At 48.6% G+C, this 16,485-nt stretch overlaps 1 protein-coding gene and 1 long non-coding RNA gene across 2 annotated transcripts; one reads left to right on the forward strand and one right to left on the reverse strand.

Moving 5' to 3' along the window:
- Positions 1–3: 3 nt before the first annotated feature.
- On the reverse strand, positions 4–2,497 carry LOC126040995 (uncharacterized). Its single transcript, XR_007506749.1, has 3 exons — positions 2,409–2,497; positions 1,348–1,506; positions 4–756 (listed from the first exon to the last, which is right to left on the reverse strand). It is a non-coding gene; the product is annotated as an uncharacterized LOC126040995 (long non-coding RNA).
- A 2,558-nt stretch (positions 2,498–5,055) lies between these two features.
- MORN3 (MORN repeat containing 3) lies at positions 5,056–16,203 on the forward strand. Its single transcript, XM_049806166.1, has 6 exons — positions 5,056–5,143; positions 6,989–7,144; positions 7,822–7,979; positions 10,060–10,255; positions 12,948–13,132; positions 15,610–16,203. The coding sequence occupies exons 1-6, from the start codon at positions 5,134–5,136 to the stop codon at positions 15,676–15,678; spliced, it is 774 nt and encodes a 257-aa protein (XP_049662123.1). The 5' UTR covers positions 5,056–5,133; the 3' UTR covers positions 15,679–16,203.
- The last annotated feature ends 282 nt before the right edge of the window (positions 16,204–16,485 follow it).

Raw genomic sequence — 16,485 nt, forward strand, 5'->3', positions numbered from 1 at the left:
CTAAACCCGACACACGCTTGGTCGGAGTCCAAGACCCTCCCACCACTTCCTCTGGCTTTTCTTTTGAATATAGCAGCAATAAAACACACATCTGAGCATCCTACTTCCACAGTATGTTGTTGTCACATTCTTCACCTTTAAAGAATTTCAACATATGTTTCTCTAATTTTTTTTCTCTATTTATTCTACAAAGTTCCCAGAATAAACTTAAATTATTGATTCTGACAGTTTTCGGTTGGTTTGGGCATTTCACTTGGGTGATTCCCCAAGCTTTGTGAGAGCAAACTCAGCTCAGAGCAGCTGTCTCCTTTCATTGCAAAAATGATTGGTTTCAGATGTAGAATACTGAGGTCCTTTGGCTTTATTTAATAGAAAAAAAAATCTTTCTCTCTAAACTCAGAAAAATCAAGGCACATCCCATGTCATGGGACCTTGCTCCACAAATGGCGTGTTTCCGAGTGTTTTCCTCACGCATCCTCCCTTTGCTTAGTTAGCTCTTTGGTATGTCCGAACTGGAAGAAAGTGGAAAGCTAAAAGTCCGTTGCAACAAATTGTATTGGCAGCATAATGGGCTAAGTTGAAGCATAATTTACACTGACTGATTTAACAGCTTCCTTTCAGACTTAATAAATGTAAGGTTTAATCAAATGCCAGACAACTGAACCAACAACCGTATGAACAGCAACAGAACTGAAACCCCGTCACTCCCCAGTGGAAGAGGCTTTGCTGGTGCTCCTCAGTGGCAGTGACCAATGTCTGTGAGAGTAAAAAGAAAAAACTCTTTAAAAAGAAAAAAAAGAAAAAAAAAAAAAAAAAGCCAAGAAGGAGATCTGGGGCCAAATTTTGGCTGGAAAGGCCAGAACAAGGGGAATTGCATCAAGGAAAAAACAAGTTCTCCTCCTAGTCCATCGTAACCTGGATTTTGACCCTACTTTTCATAGTGGCCTCAATGTTGTGTCTTGAAATGACTGCCTTTGGGAGAAGAAAGGGATTTGGTTGGGGCATTTCTAGGTCATTTCGGGTTTATACCTCACACTTTGGCTGAATTACATATTCTGCATATCCGACACCCTTTACAAAAATTATCCACACTTCTTATTTGTTAAGGGGATTCCTTCTCTTGTAGTGGAATGACATTTTTTAATTAAATTTCAGTTCAGTGAGTCAAAAGAACTTTCTGGTAAAGCTGCAAATATCACCACCTTCTCTTCAAGATGGTCTAATTTTGCCTTTTTTTGTGAGAAGAGTACACTTACATTTACCCACTCTGTACTCTTGTAGTACAAAAAGGTACAGAATGATAATAATGAGTGACAAAATAATAAAATATAATTCAGATATTTGTACCTGGACTAAGAAAACTGTAGATGGGAATCACGCATGGCCTCTTCCTAGATAAATGGCTCTGCGAAGCCACCTTGGTGGGGCCAGGAGGGTCTGCGAGAGCATCCGGTGCTGATAACCCACTCTGGGATCACGGAGGTAAAATAACAAACACATGGAGACCTGGAGTAGAAGGATTTAAAATAAGCGACCCAGAAATGGAGACATCACCCAGTGTTTCCTTCCATCTCATCCAGATATAAAGGCTTTTGCAGAGGCAGCTGCGGGGCAGTTCTTGGTCCCAATTTGTGAATTTTAACTTGTTGCCAAATTATTTTAATCCTTTTGAAGTCTCTATTGCATCTAAAATGGTTTCAAATATATATTGTTTCTAATGTGTATATAACTTGTGCTTAGCAAAAGCTGTGGTTAGGTGATACATAGTTTGGACTTGCAGTTCAAAAACCTCAGACAACCTGTGGTGTTTAAAAATAAACAAGTGAAACTGTCTGAGTTAGCTAATTATTTTTAACTGACAAATTTTCAGTTAAGTGTGGTACAATATAGGGGCTGAAATAGTCAAAATAATTAATACTTTTCCAGAAGGGGCTATTTCTGGTTGTAATTTAAGGCTGTAGGTTTTGGGCTGCAGTAAGCATTTTTTCTTCTCCCTCCTGGGTTTCTCTCATTTCCTCCACAAACCCCGTCCCCCACTCTAGCCCCATACAACTGGCCACGGGAAAACACAGGAACGATTGTCTTTGGTAATAAATAGGCTCTGCCCCAAAGCAGAATGCATTTACGTGAACGAGTGTGAATAAATCCTTCCTGAACATCTTCATCTCATTTTTAATAACAGGAAATATTTTCTCTTGTATAAGTATTTCCTAACTTGGTCAACTTCCATAGTTCTCTGTCTGGTTTTCCTGCTTAAGGGAGACTCTGTAAGTTCCACCTCTCCTAGATCCCCGGATTTAGGGACATGCAGAGCCACCCGCCTGGGTCAGCACATCCCCTGCAGCCAGAGAGGTGCTGGGACCTGCTCCCCGGCGGCTGCCGTCATCCCAATTCATCTAATTCAGTACCAGAAATTCCGTGTTTGCATTTTCCTGTAGTGCAGATCTCTCTTCACCATTTCCATGCCAGCTTGGAGGTTGGGTGTGGAGCAGCTCTTCCGTCCCCCCGGTGCATTTTCCTTCTCCCTCTGATTCCCAGGTAGCGGCGTTGCCTCCTCCCACTCCACGAGTCTCAACGCATGGCATAGGAAATGGAATATTGACTTTCAGTCACACTCACACTTGGAATAAGTCCAGGGAGGAGGTGTTTTTCTTCCCCTGCCCATACTGACCGCAGCAGAGGCAGTTCTGGGTGAAACAGCTTTACTGTTTCACTATTTGCTATATTCCCTGATACTCGCTGTTACTCAGCATCAAACCTGAAAGATCCTTCCCTGCTTGCAGTCGAAAATTGGACATTTACCCCGGTAGTCACCACCCCCTCATGCACGCCCTCTGTCTACCCGAGCACGGGTGCAGCATTTAAGCCACCTTCAATGCTACAAACATGGAAGATGGCAAACGAACACCCATCAGGGAAGACCGAGCTGTATCTCACCTCTGCAGAGGCAGGTGCTTTTCTTCAACCCAAGGTTCCTCACCTACCTCGAAATGTTTACCACCCAGCCTGCAGCGCTGTGCACAAAAAATGTGCTTAAAGGATGAGAATAAACAAATACATTTGGCTCATGGGAGTAAGACGAGAACTTTGGTTTTATGCTTGAAATGTGCACAGTTAAGTACCCGTTAGAGAAGATTATCACAGACACCCACAGGAACATAATGGCAATCCCTGCTCATCGTGCCTGCGGAAGAAACATAATGGGTGAGGGAATTAGTTCAGGATTATTCAGATTTCTCTTTTTAAGACCTCTGACGTGCATTTTCAGGGGGTTTCTCCTTTTTCTTCTGATATTTGCAAGGCTGATTTATTTGTCACTCATCAGTACCATAATCAGTGCTTTCATTTCCAGCCTTCTGCTGCTGCGCATATAAAAAAACCCAACCAGAGGTGAAACACTCGTTGCTTATCAGCATTTTATATTCTGTTGGATAATCCTTAACTCAAAGACACGTAGCTTCACAGAGCAGCGTGCGCTCGGCGGCTCCACGGAAGAGCCCGGCTCCGGCTCCATCCCTCGTGCTCACCGTGGAGCGCGCAGGGTGAGCCCCCGTCCCACCAGCATCCCTCTTGCCCGCAGCCGCTCGGTCCTCCGGCTCTCCGGCAGCTCTCCCATAACCCTTCGCGCAGGAGTTTGGCAGAGTTGCTATGACGACCCTGCCCATGCAGCCAGCACCGATCGATCGCAGGTTGGTGTCCATGGGGTGGCATTTGGGGTGGGGGACGGCAGGACAGCGCGGGCCAAACTCGAGGGTGCTTTGCAAACCGAGCATGTGAGATTTCCCCGTCGCCCGCTCCCATCGCTGCTCTGGCACCCTGCTCTTTCTTGCTGGGGAGGAGCAGCAAAAGGTGCCCTGAGCACCCCGCTCAGAGACACTGCCGTGAGGGCGAGGAGGGGCTGGGGATGGTTCGGCTGCACCGGAGGGTGCCGGCAAAGGGACCCTGGTGCGGGGCGGTGCCATGGTGCAGGGGTCGATGCAAGGGGTGAACTCACCCAGGGCATTCTCGGGGCTGGGTGACGGTCAGGCAGGGTGCTGCTGTGCCGGCAGAGCTGGTGCGGAGATTACACAACGGGATGTGGCGAGGTGGCAGGCAGGGTGCTGCCGGGGACAGCCAGCAGCCCCTTCTTTGCAGTTGGTTGAATTTTCCACCTTACTCTTTATGAAGTTAATACGTACAGCTGGAAAAAAGTATAGTCGTAGCTAAACTGCATTGCTCTGGAGTCCTGTGAAGGGCCAGGGGGGGAAAACTGTACCAACTAAAGCTGAATTTTGCCAGAAACCTGACAAAACTCTGAGGTGCATAGAGCAGTGTCTAGAGAAGGACGCGGAACTCTGTAAGATCCTCATCCCCAAACGCAGCAGCAGCAGCAGAGACGCATGGGAGCAGCAGCCTCTAGCCGTCAGCACCAAGACCTGCAGTCGCTGTTGGGAGGCTGCAGCCAGAGCAGCTCTGCACCACCTGCCTCTTGCTGCCAGCCCCTTCCCACCCTTGTAGCAGGTGGCTAAAAACATCCAGGGCAATGAATACCGACTATGTTATCACTTACGCAAAGCTGGCACCACTGTCTTAAATTTGCAAGGGGATTCAGCAAATGAAGGTGGCTTCAGCCAGCCAGCATTACCCTGGGTGCTCCGCGTGGGCTGTGCCTTGGAGGGGACCGTGAGCAGACAGCAGGGTGCTGGGGCTGCCCCTGCAGCTGGGAATCCTCCCTTGGATTTTTAAATCCTAAGCTTTGAGCTAAAGAAGTGGTCGGACGTGGTAATGGGACGGTGATGCTCCCATCTGGTGGGGGCAGCAGGGAGACATCTCTTCTCAGCCGTGAGCTGCTCAGAGGTCGCAGCTGGTGTCAGGGTGGATGCACATGGGTGTAGCTTGGCTATTCCGCTCCCCCAGCAAGGGGAGGACAGACACGAGCCAGCAACGTGTGGCTTTGTGTCCTGCAAGCCCCCAGCCCTTGGCAAATATTGGTGAGATCCCCCTCTCTGGGGGCTGCAGCCTTCGAAGACGAAGGAGGAACTTGGCAGCTGTGCTGTATCCCGTGTTTGCATTGCAGAAAAACCATCCTCTGCAGTGGGCTGTGACTCCGTCATACCGAGAGACAGATCCTGCCCTCGATGTCCTCAAACCAAGATGTTCCCAGGTGAGTGGCATGGCCAGGGGACTCCAGCTGTCAAGTCCTCTGCCCTCACAGACTACTCCGTCCCCAAAACACACGCTTCAAGGGTTGGCGATGTGGTCGTCTTCGCCTTCCCACCTCTCCTTGAGGTCGGTGGAGGAGGTACCTGTGTTCAACTGCTGAAGGGGGACTGACCAGCTGAGAACTCGCTTTCCAGCCCCTCTCCTCCCACTGCAGCCTGGCAGGAACCCTCGTCCCCTCCCTGGATCCGAGCTCACAATGCAGTGCCCGGGCAGGTCCCCCAGCCCTGCCTGAGCACCCCTGGCCCTGCCTGTGCCCGCCTGGCCCTGCCTGCGCCCCCCTGGCCCTGCCTGCGCTCCTCCAGCCCTGCCTGCATTACCCAGAGCCCCACGGTAAGGAGCCATGTCAGACGTGCACTACACAACACAGCTGTGTTTTGGGGAGGAAGGCTCATCCTGGAGACAGAAGTACTCTTTTTAGCAATGATATCCCCCCAAATAGCTGTTGAATGACCATTTCCTACAGCTATGTGGAGAACTGAGGATGAACGCTAACTATAGTTGTCATTTCTAGCTTTTATTCCCTAGCAAGGACCCGAAGCACCTTCCTTTCCCCTCTCCTCCCAAGCTCCATGCTTTCCCCCACACTGGGCTCTCTGGCACCCAGAACACAGGAGGAACAGGAGCTCTGCTCTTGCCAAGAAGGGAGAAGGGCAGCAAAATCCCTCGACATGTCTCAGTCCAGTGTCCCCCCTTCAGGACAGAAGGGGGAGCCCAGGAGACAATATCAGAGAGCATCCCACCCCGCCGGGCTCCAGCCGAGCTCTGGATGTTGAAGGCATTCATAGACACTTGCTTTTTCTTTCCATAGCCAGCTTTTGGCTTTTCTTTATGGTTTATAGGAGACCACTCTCACCTCTGAGTCTGTGCTGGCGTTCCCGCTGTGCCGAACCACGAGTCGTTCCATCGGCAATGCCCAGAAATCACCACCACCCCATACTCTGCTGCTGTCCTCTCTGTATTGATGGGCCAAACCAGTTTCTTCTCCTGTCTCTTCCCCCACGCTGACCCTTTCCCTCCAGACCTGACACCTGAATCGCCACCCCCCACAGTGCCCATCATCCCCTGCCTGCCGTTCATGCTTTAAAACCCACGTCACTTCGGAAGCCACCTCCTTGGTGGCTTGTTTGACTGACGAGCGGTTGTCCTGCCCTGGGCAAGTCTGCAACCCTCTTTCCTGGTAGATGGAAACATTGTGGTTTCGATGCCTTTTAACAAGACACCTACAGGACTGGTATTTTTAGCAGTAAAGGAGCCTGAGCTACTTTACTGCTGGAGATATGAAGTGTCCCAGCTCCTGGTGCACCCCAGGGACATCGGCCAACTCTCTGACTTGCTCCACCTTGTGAATGTCTTCCAATGTCCTGAGATATTTCCTAGCAAACAAATAATGTTCTAATTTGCTTAAACGACTGCTCCTGCCTTGCCAGGAGCCTGGCAGGGTTTTGGTTGTATGAAGAAGGGGCTGCCTTTCCCTGTGCTCCTCAAGACCTCTGGCAGGTGCAGAGACCAATGCCCACCACAGACCTGACCTGCTGAGACTTATTTAACGCTTCCTAACAGCCCAGGCTATGCTGTAAGCCTATTTTCAGATAGTGCTGTTTTGTACTTCAGTATTTTTAGATACCTTCTGTTTGTTGTATCTCTATTTTACCCCTCCAAAGCCAGACATCAATTACTGACTCAAGTGCCTATTAAAGCATAGCTCACAAATAAACTGCTCTGCCAGTACCTGCCTTAGTAATTTCTCTCTCATTTATTGCTGACAATCGTTTGTTTTCCTCTCCAGCTGCGAACAATATGCCCATTGTAAAATACCCCAGGGCTACAGAGCCTCTCTGGCATGAATGGGACAGGAAAGCACAGAAATGTGGATTAAGACACACGGTCTATGCTGTAAATGGGGATCAGTATACCGGCGAATGGCTGGACAACTTGAAGCATGGTAAGATACAGCATTTTGAGAAAAAGTACCAATTTAGATGTCTTTACAAAAGTTCCTAGGGGCAGGGAGTGGTCAGCGGTTGTATATGCTGCTGGAAGACCATTCATTCATGTATGACTATAGATATATCTATGTTATGCAAAAATGTACTCAGAAATATTCCTGATAAGTAACTTGAAGAGCTTTTGCATGCACTCAGGGGCAATTATCTGATCTATCTAGACAATAGATGTTAAAAAATCCTCTGCAAACACAGCAAACTGCAGTCAGCTCCATGCACCTGGACGTGCTCTGGCTGCACAGTCCTTGGAGCTCTCTCGGCTCCTGACTTGGCTTCAGGAATATTCATTTATCCTCAAGCTGTGGCAGGTGCTGCAGAAGATAGAGCAGAGGAAGAAGACCCTGACCGAGCCCTGAGCAGCCAGATCAGGACAGGCTTGTTTACAAACGGTAAACCAGGGTTTGGAAAGATTTAAGTGCATTCAGCAAAGGCCACACAGGAAGCCCCTGATCAAGATTAACGATGGTTCCGACTCAGGAAGCTAAACTGAATCCCAGGCATAAACCTGCCTCGGTGCAGGGAGCACCGCCTTGCTTGGGATGGAGCTGTAGGAAGGCAGCCCCCCCAACCCTTCTCTTAACAACTGCAATGGTCATTCCTCTTCTTTGTTAAACAGGTAAAGGCACCCAGGTATGGAAATGCACTGGAGCTATTTATAGCGGTGACTGGAAGTTTGGGAAGAGGGATGGTTATGGCTCATACAGTATTCCTGACCCTGTAACCAAGGAATACAAGAAGGTGTACACAGGCTGGTGGAAAAATGACCGAAAATGCGTAAGTGAGATTTCCTGTGCATGCCAGCGGTGAGGCGGTGTGCCCCAAAACATGGGGAAGTGTTGGGTGCACACATGCAAAAAGGTCACTTAAAATGCTGATTTTTCAAATACTGAGGCTGAATTGAAGGGCTATGGGGAAACAAATGTGTGGAACAAGACAATGAAAGCAAGAGCAAAAGCTCTGGTGTTTAAGCCCTCTCCCCCTGCCCTCCCCCACCTCGCTGCTCCTGCCGTTACTCACTTCTCCACGTCAGATGCTGTAGGAGCTGCACTGTGTCCCACAGCCGGCAATAGGGAAGGAGCAGCATGACTCCAGGCAGAAGCTACAGGAACAGATTTTCCTCCAGGCTTGGGCTCTCTTTAAAACTTAATTTGAACCTGCAGAAAGCCCAGGAAGCTTCAGAAGTAAAAACCCATCGTTCATAAAAAGCCAAGCGTGGCCAAGAGTGCCCTGTCACCCGCCATCTCCTCGCTGGAGTGGGACTCATGCCACCCATCCACCGGTGACCGGGCGACAGCCCCGACCTCCCACCAGCTGCTGCAGAGCAGCGATCGCTGCTCAGACTCACCTGCAGCTTGGCCAAGCAGGACAAGAGGTTTCACGTCCTGCGTGTTAATCCTCCCTACCCATCCCTTTCATTCCTCTCATCCTTGAAGCAGTCAGAGGAACCTTTATCACAAGCACTGCAGGAAAATGTACCTTCTTCTGGGAGTTTTACAGCATATCAGACAAGTAACGCGAGTTCTTTTGGAAATTAAGCCTGTCACATAAATCACTGTTTTTTCTAAAAGGAACAAAATGAGGAAGTCATCTGGTGAATATGACTGCAATCTTATGTGCAAAATCCCTGTAGGAATGTTTTCTGATCCGCCAATGGAAACCTTGTGTTCATCTTTGTGTCTGCTCTTAAATTAAATTAATTTCCTCTTACACTTCTAATAGGCGTGCGGCTCTATGGCTCCAGTCTCTTGGAGGGAGCTTCCCCTCCCGTTCTTTGAGGATATATTTTGCACAATTGGGCTTTGGTGAAAGATTTATAATGACATCCGAATATAACTAGGGTTGTTTTTTTTCTCCTACAGAAGTCTCCCCTTTACATCCATGCAGTTTAATAAAATTAATGCTCAGAAAAATCAGTTATTTCCAGAACTGATTGCATTTTTTTTTTCAGAGATAAATTAACGCTTTATTCCTGTGGGAAAACTGATTAGTAATATGTAAATATTTCTTACTGCTATCACTCCCCGGAATAGGGGGTACCTCTGGACTCCTCTTAATGGCAAACACACACGTAACACCAACACCTCCTGGGATCCCCGGCTTGCACACACGCAGTGGTCTTAATTCAGAAGTTCACCAACCACACCTGCCAGCAGCATTGAGCCTGAGGAAAAAAAGCAAAGAGTGGAGACAGTTCAACGTCAGAGCCTCACCTGCCCCGCCGGTGTGACGCCTGCTACCCCGGGGAGCCTGGCCCCGTGCCTGGCTGCGGGGAGACACGGGTGGCGTTGCAGCCTGCCGATCTTGCCGCAGGTAGCCTTCAGGACTGCCTTTAGTTTCTTGTAAAGGAGGAAGAAAGCGAGGCAAGGGGCTGTTTAGGACATTAGCTCTTTGGGGGTATGGATGGAGAAGGCGGCAAAACTGTTTCTGTGGTTAGCATCGCTTAGAGATCTTTGGTCTGCCCAGGGGCAAGGGAAGGAGTTGCCCAGCCTGGGACACGCTGGGCTGTAGGAAGCATCGTCAGGGTTGAAAGGCATAAAATCCCCACATTGAGAGACAGGTCTCGTTTATGCTGCCTATTCCCAGGCAGCTTTATATTCTAGTAAAACCTGCTTTTAGCTAAATATTAGCGGCAGTCATGCCAATAATAACATACTGAGATATAAACCTGAGGTTTTGTCATGGGAACAAAATCATTTGCCAAAAAAAATCCCGTACCGCCACCTCTTGTTTCCTCCAACGCAAGAACGGCCACTGAGTTGGGCTGCCAGCAGCCACGTATAAGAGTAATAAGCAAAGGAATAGTGTCTCAAGAAAGTAATGTCCCAAAATCGAACATTGACGCCTTTCAATACAGAGGCTCCTAACCGGCCATCTCTGTGCTGCTCTCCAGGGCTATGGGGTGACATTCTACGCCGGCAGGAAGCGCTATGAGGGCGAGTGGAGCGGTGGGCTGCGGAGCGGCTGGGGACGGATGTACTACCCAGATGGCTCCATCTACGAGGGGCAGTGGCTGGAGAACAAGCCCAACGGGCAGGGGATGCTGCGGCTGCGTAAGTACCCGTCACCCTCGCCCGATGTGCCTGCCTGCCCCCTTCAAGGTGTTTGGTGTTGTGCTGCTTTTCAGACGCCTCTGCTGTCCAGATTTCTGGATGCTACATCACATCTCCCGCACAGCCTTGCGGCAGGGTTGCGGCTGCTCCCCTGCGTCATCCCTCCCCTCCTGATTTGGTGTTGGAGGAAGCACAGGCTGGGCAAGGACCGGTGTTGCGCTGCTCAAGCCCACACGCAGGACAGCTTATTTTTGCTGCGATTTACATTTAAATAACTGAGATGGTTAGGGTTAGAGATAATATACTGTTGGGTCAGAGAAGAGCAAATCTTTCTTTTCAAGCCAGGCACTTTGCCAGACATACTTTCTAACTGCTGCATACCAAAGAGGAGTCCACTTTCCAGCACAGGGGGAAAAAAAAAAAAAAAAAAAAAAAAAAAAAAGGAGAAGTTTCCATTTTGAGTTCACTCCATCCCCTCTCTTACTTCCGACACTGGCTCACGTTGAGTGAACACAGGGGTTTCATTAGTACACAATCCCATCCCAGAAATAACACCGAGCACATCATGAATTGGGAATGTCGGGGGCAATCTCAGCACAAAAATAGAAATTTGGAAATTTTTTTCCCCTTATTTTGCTTGGAGTTTAACACATTTTTCCCCAAAGCCAAGAATCCCAATCCTTTGCAATACAAGGCCCTGCATTCCAGGAACATTTGAAGAAATATTATCTCCATATTATTATTCATCTCTTCTATTTTTTTTTGCTTGAAAATGATCTCAAGGCTAGAAATTAGCTAAGCAAAGCAGCAGGGAGGAACGAGCACGATGTTCACTGCACATCACATGCACGACTGCGCTCTCTCTGCTGACTGTAAAGTCACTTTGGACAGATGGCTCATCCAGATGAAATCAGCACCCGCTTCCAGGGGTAACTCCTTCCACTGATCTGCTTCACTCCTGTCAAAGACACCCTTGGTGTTATAAACTGATGGCCCCTGTGGGCCGAGACACGGCCGACGCACCATTTCAGAGCCCAGTTGCCTCCGGCATAGCCTGCAACCGATTGCGAGCTGGATTCCTTTTGGTTAAAATTAGCCAGAGCAATTATTTCATACCCACAAGCTTAATGTATTCAGCCCAGCCGCTGGAAGCGTGCCCACATGCCAGCAGCTTTGCGATGGTGAAAGAAAAGGAGTTCTTCAGCGGAGGTCACGATGAGCTGCAGCTCAAGATTAAATTGCTTGTAGTGGCAGCACGCCCGGTGAGGGTGAGCTCGGCTGGGAGCACCGCGCCGATTTGCCGCCTCTGCTACAGCCCGTTGCCGAATGGCTTTTAAACCAGTGCATTGCACGGCTGCAGAGATCTTGGCTGTGAGCAACGCAGCCTCTCAGATGCTGCGGGAGGAGAGCGGATGGGAGCAGCCGGGCGCCGCTGTGCAGCCAGGGCATTCGATGGTTCCTCCGTCAGAGCCGGGTCTGTGATTTTGGTGGTTTCCGAGTTGTCAGTGGCTGAAGAGCAGAAGCTGAGCTGCTCCCAACAGTGGGCAGAGCAGGTCAGCATTGCAGATAAGCACACCACCAGATGCAAGCTGACGATAACCACAGACAAGGCTCCAACCTGTAAACCAGACCCTGCCTGAAGAGCCCAGCAGCCACGCTCCCCAGAAGCATGTTTGTTTTTTCCCCTCTTGCCTTACAGCATTCTGGCAATCCCCGGCTCTCTCTGCAGCACTCTGCGGGGTACCCTGGTACTTCAGCCATCTCCTGCCATGAAGAATGGCAGAGTTCAGCTGAGAACTAAAGATATTTCCACTAAGTAACTTGGTCAGAAATCCCCATGGTTTTTGGCTTAGAAACACTGTATGTAGGAAAAGAGGACAGCAGAGGATTCCCCCCAGTGAGAGCAGGGTGGCCTGGATGTATCCCAGCCCCAATATCACTGTGGGTATGACACCCCTTCTGAACCAGCGTCCCTGGATGAGGCTGCTCTCTTCCCCTTGCAGCTGATTTCCCTGTTGGTGATGGATGGATGGATTCCTGGAGAGCAGCAGAGGGCCCCAAAAAACCTCTCTCAACTTGCAGAAAAACACCAAGAGATGCAGTACAGCTGGAAAAACAGTCTGTAACTGATCGCCTGAAACATTCATACACTCACAGAAATTCTTGCCCTGTAATTCATTGAGGAAAAACATAACTACAAGTATTATCTGAAATCAATATTATTTTGACTGGACAACAATCAAGACAGTGCGGCTGTTCCTTGCCCAGACAAACAAACCTCTTCAAGCCAGAGATTGTGTGAGTTGTTGCAGTGACAAATCCAACACGTGTCCTATAATTTTTCATGTTGTGAAGAGTGACTCACCGACTAGTCCCTTACCCCAAGCTCACTCGCTCCACATATCAGCTAAAAATTAATGTCACCGTGAAAGGAACAAAGCAGGTGAATGCAGTTCTTGTTCCAAGTGGGCAAGCGTGGGGTCCTTCCACAGTCTTTTCTCCCTCTGCGGCACAGCAAATAGAGCACTGCGAAAGCAAAATGACACACCATGCCGCAGTCCCTGTGAAATTAATAAGAGAAGCCAAAGAAATTGTTTCCTCTTCTGTCCGTTTGCTGTGTTGATCGGTTTCAGTTGTAGCCCCTTAACGAAACAGTGCAAATTTCATTATCTGTTCATGTATTTGATTGCAGCAAATGAAAATCGGTACGAAGGAGGTTGGAAAGGTGGAAAGAAGCATGGCCCAGGGAAATTTTTCTACTTGGACAAGGGACAGTTGTTTGAAGGTATCTGGGCAGCAGATATACCAAAATGTGGAATTCTGATTGACTTTGGCAGAGATGAAGCTCCTGCCCCTACTCAGTATCCAATCCCAAAGGTAATTGCTTGGAACTTTGGGGTTTGCTAGTGATGTTTGCATTCATCAGTGCTCGGGGAAGCTCTCCAGGTAGCATTTCCCTCTTCAGGCGATTACCCCCATGGGGTTCCCAGCTCACAGGGTGTGTGCTCAGAGTCTTTTGGCCAGCAGTGTCCTCAACAGCCCCACAGGGACCAAAGGCCCACCCAGCCACTGCTGGAGCCTCTTAATTGCCTACATCTGAAAACATGCAGTTCTCATGCACCAAAACTGCTTAGAGACCTGAAGCACCACAAAGGAAATGGGGACAATAGAGGCAGAGACAATAGTGGGATTTGCGTCAAAATCAAATGATTTCGCCAAGCCAAACTGCTGAAGCTGACTAGAACTTACTGAAACCCGAGCAGCTGCAGAGCTAAGATCCGCTATTTCCTTTACCTGGGCACTGTCCAGGGGCTCGTTCGTGTCCAGCAGGATAGAGGGACATGCGTATAGCAGGTGGGTGTCCGAGAGCCGACATCCTCCACTCCCCTTTTCACTTAGGGTCAACACAGGCTGCGGAGGAAGAGCCAGTCCCTGTCCCTGTCCCCGTCCCCCTCCCAAAGACTCGGCAAGATGCACGACTGGGCACACAGACACCCTGGGCCATCACCCTGGCAGCTGCCGTGTCCTCGCACATCACTTTGACACAGGAGCCGGAGGACAGGAGAGCCTATCCCCCTCTCCGTGTCCTCGGAGGAGGGCAGGGAACAGGGACCAGTAGGGAAGAGACATGGCTCCAAGCGAAACAGCTGGCCAAAAGAGTCTCAGCTCAAACCCCCACGGTCTGCGCCCGAGAAACACAAAGACGTTGCATTTCCAAGGGACGGTGACTGCAGGATACGGGTGGGGAAGCTCCTCTTTGCTTAGAGCCTAGCAGAACCTCACCGGATAACCACAGCACAACGCTTTTCTCCCGGAACACAGGGAACAGCATGGCCCTGTGGCAGGTAAAGCTACCTACCTTCCTCCTCTGCTCCAGGGACAAGGTTGTTGCAAATGATACTGAGTACACACAGCCTACCGAAGCGAACAGCTGTTACATCTTTGCTTCCCTTATTTTTTTCAAATCCGGTTTCTGTAGCAAGGGCTCTTTGAGCGCAGCCATTTTTGACAAGCCAGTTAATCCTGTAAGTACTAGGCACCCACGGCAGTGCAGAATAATAAACACCAAATACTCGGCAGGGAAAAACAATCTCTATTTTGCAAAAAGCGTGAAAGGAGCAGTACTTCTGAAGCTAAAAATATTTACCTTACAAGGTTTGTCAAAGGTCACCTGAGAACAGCCTCCGCAACCCAGCCCAACAGCCTGGGATGAACTGCCATTTCACTAAGGCACGATGTTGAAGCCTGGCTGTTTGTTTAACTCCCTGAAGACCAAGTTATGACCCAATTTTCTTCTGCTCTATGGGCAAAAAGAAAGCATCAATTTTCACTGACATTATTGTGCTTTCCATGGGAAGAGATTTATTGATCTCAGAATATGAGGGAAAGAACAGATAAAAGGAGAAAAATTGACTTCAGATTTTCATAAACCTTCTGTCAAATTACTGCTGCAAGCAGCTGTTAAGAGAAAAGTAGATGACAGGTGAGCATTAGAAATTGCCAAAGCCAGGCAACTAAATAGTCAGCTTTTGCCTGGCAAGAGGCTAACAGTGAGGATCCAAGCTTCTGCACGGGAGAAGCATCACTGTGTGTCTTCATTAGCAGGTAAAAGGAACAAACGGTGGGGATGCACAGGACAGAAAATGGCTGAAAACTAGAGAGCAACTGTCATAAGCTTTGAAGGAATCCAGTATGTAGATGAAGGGGTTGCATCAAGGCAGAATTTGAACATACCTGCAAAGAGGGGGAAAGACACAACACAGTGGACTTGGGATATTTGCCATTACAATTACTGAAGCCAAGGCTTCAGAAAGCATAATAAAATAAATGAGAAAAAGACTGGACATCTTCTGCCTGGAAGAACACACACATGAACCCCCCAGAAAGCATCAGGACATAAATCAGGTCAGAGATGACAAGTTCCTGGCAGGGCTTTGGCACTTCCTGCTCAAGAATCTGCGTCCAGTTGCAGGCAGGTTACATGACTCCAGTCTCCTGCTTTCATGTGACCTTTAACGCTCACTTGGGTGACTGCAATTACTCACCTTTTAAAACTATAGGTGAGACCCGACAGACTACAAATCAAAGCCAGTTTTGTCTAAGGATGTGTTTTGTTGAAGGGGAATCAGTCTAGTCCACACAGAGCTATTTCAAGGAGATGAAGCGATGTTCAATATGCTAATAAAATTAGGAAAGTGTAGCAATGTTTCTAAAACAGTAATTGAAAGGCTGCAATACAAACTAGAGTCCTGATACCTGAGAGCTTCTCTGTTAATGCTTGAGTAATCAAGATCTATAAAACCTTAAGCTTCTTCAATTACACTGCATAACTGATTTGTATTCTTTTTATTTAGATTGAACTAGCTGATCCAGATGGTGTTTTAGCAGAGACCCAGGCGATGTTTGATGACAGCCAAAATTAATAACCGGATGCTGAAGAAAAAAAAAGATGGAAGATAAGAACATGATCCTGGGTTACTTATTGAGTCTCAAATCCACAGTGGTGTATCGTGTCATGGTCTGCCTCATTTTTCCGTAAAGGCTGCCTATGTATGCTTCACTCTGCAGGTGGCTTTGCTCAGAAGCCTCCTTCCACCCCCCCACCCCCACCCTTATTTTGGAAAAGAAAGGGAAAAAAAAGAAGGCAGCGGGGGGAAGGAGAAGAGAGAAAAACCACAAGCAGCAAAACACTGCAAGCCAGAGTGAGCCTTTGCCCAGCTCCTCTGACTTATTCCTCCAGTAAAGAAATCTCACTCCTGTTGGTTTCAAGGTCTTTCACGTTGCCATAGAGAAGCAGCAGGGTTTCTATTACATGCTATAAAAGTAAAGCCCTAGAAAAGTACAGCCAAATAATTGCCCCCTTCCACCCACCCCCAAATTTAGTCCAATACATACCTGTGACCCAAGATGGCTTTTGAAGTTATAACAGATCATGTTTCAATTTTTGTATTAATACTTTACTTGCCCTCTCCATGCATTTTCCATAACGTGACGCTGGTTCTCCTCCCTAACCCGCAACAATGCAGAGCACCAGACCTCACCCCAGCTCTGCTCCTCGGCCAGCCCACGTGCTGGACTCCCAGCACTCAATGGCACTGCGTGTTTCTACCCAATGCCATGGACCACGTGCCGGCCACGCAGAGCTACGGCAGTTCTGATCTGCGACGTGCTGCTGAACATCACCCATAAGACCGAAGGAAGGTGACGCTGCAGCTGGCTGGTGAAAAACA

The sequence above is a fragment of the Accipiter gentilis genome, chromosome 7 (genome assembly GCF_929443795.1).
Source record: "Accipiter gentilis chromosome 7, bAccGen1.1, whole genome shotgun sequence".
Taxonomy (NCBI): Eukaryota; Metazoa; Chordata; class Aves; order Accipitriformes; family Accipitridae; genus Astur; species Astur gentilis.

Excerpts from the sequence above, each read along its gene's own strand:
- MORN3 (XM_049806166.1), top strand. Across the intron at positions 7,145-7,821 it reads GCTGGACAACTTGAAGCATG|GTAAAGGCACCCAGGTATGG; the intron begins GTAAGATACAGC and ends TTTGTTAAACAG. Across the intron at positions 13,133-15,609 it reads CTCAGTATCCAATCCCAAAG|ATTGAACTAGCTGATCCAGA; the intron begins GTAATTGCTTGG and ends CTTTTTATTTAG.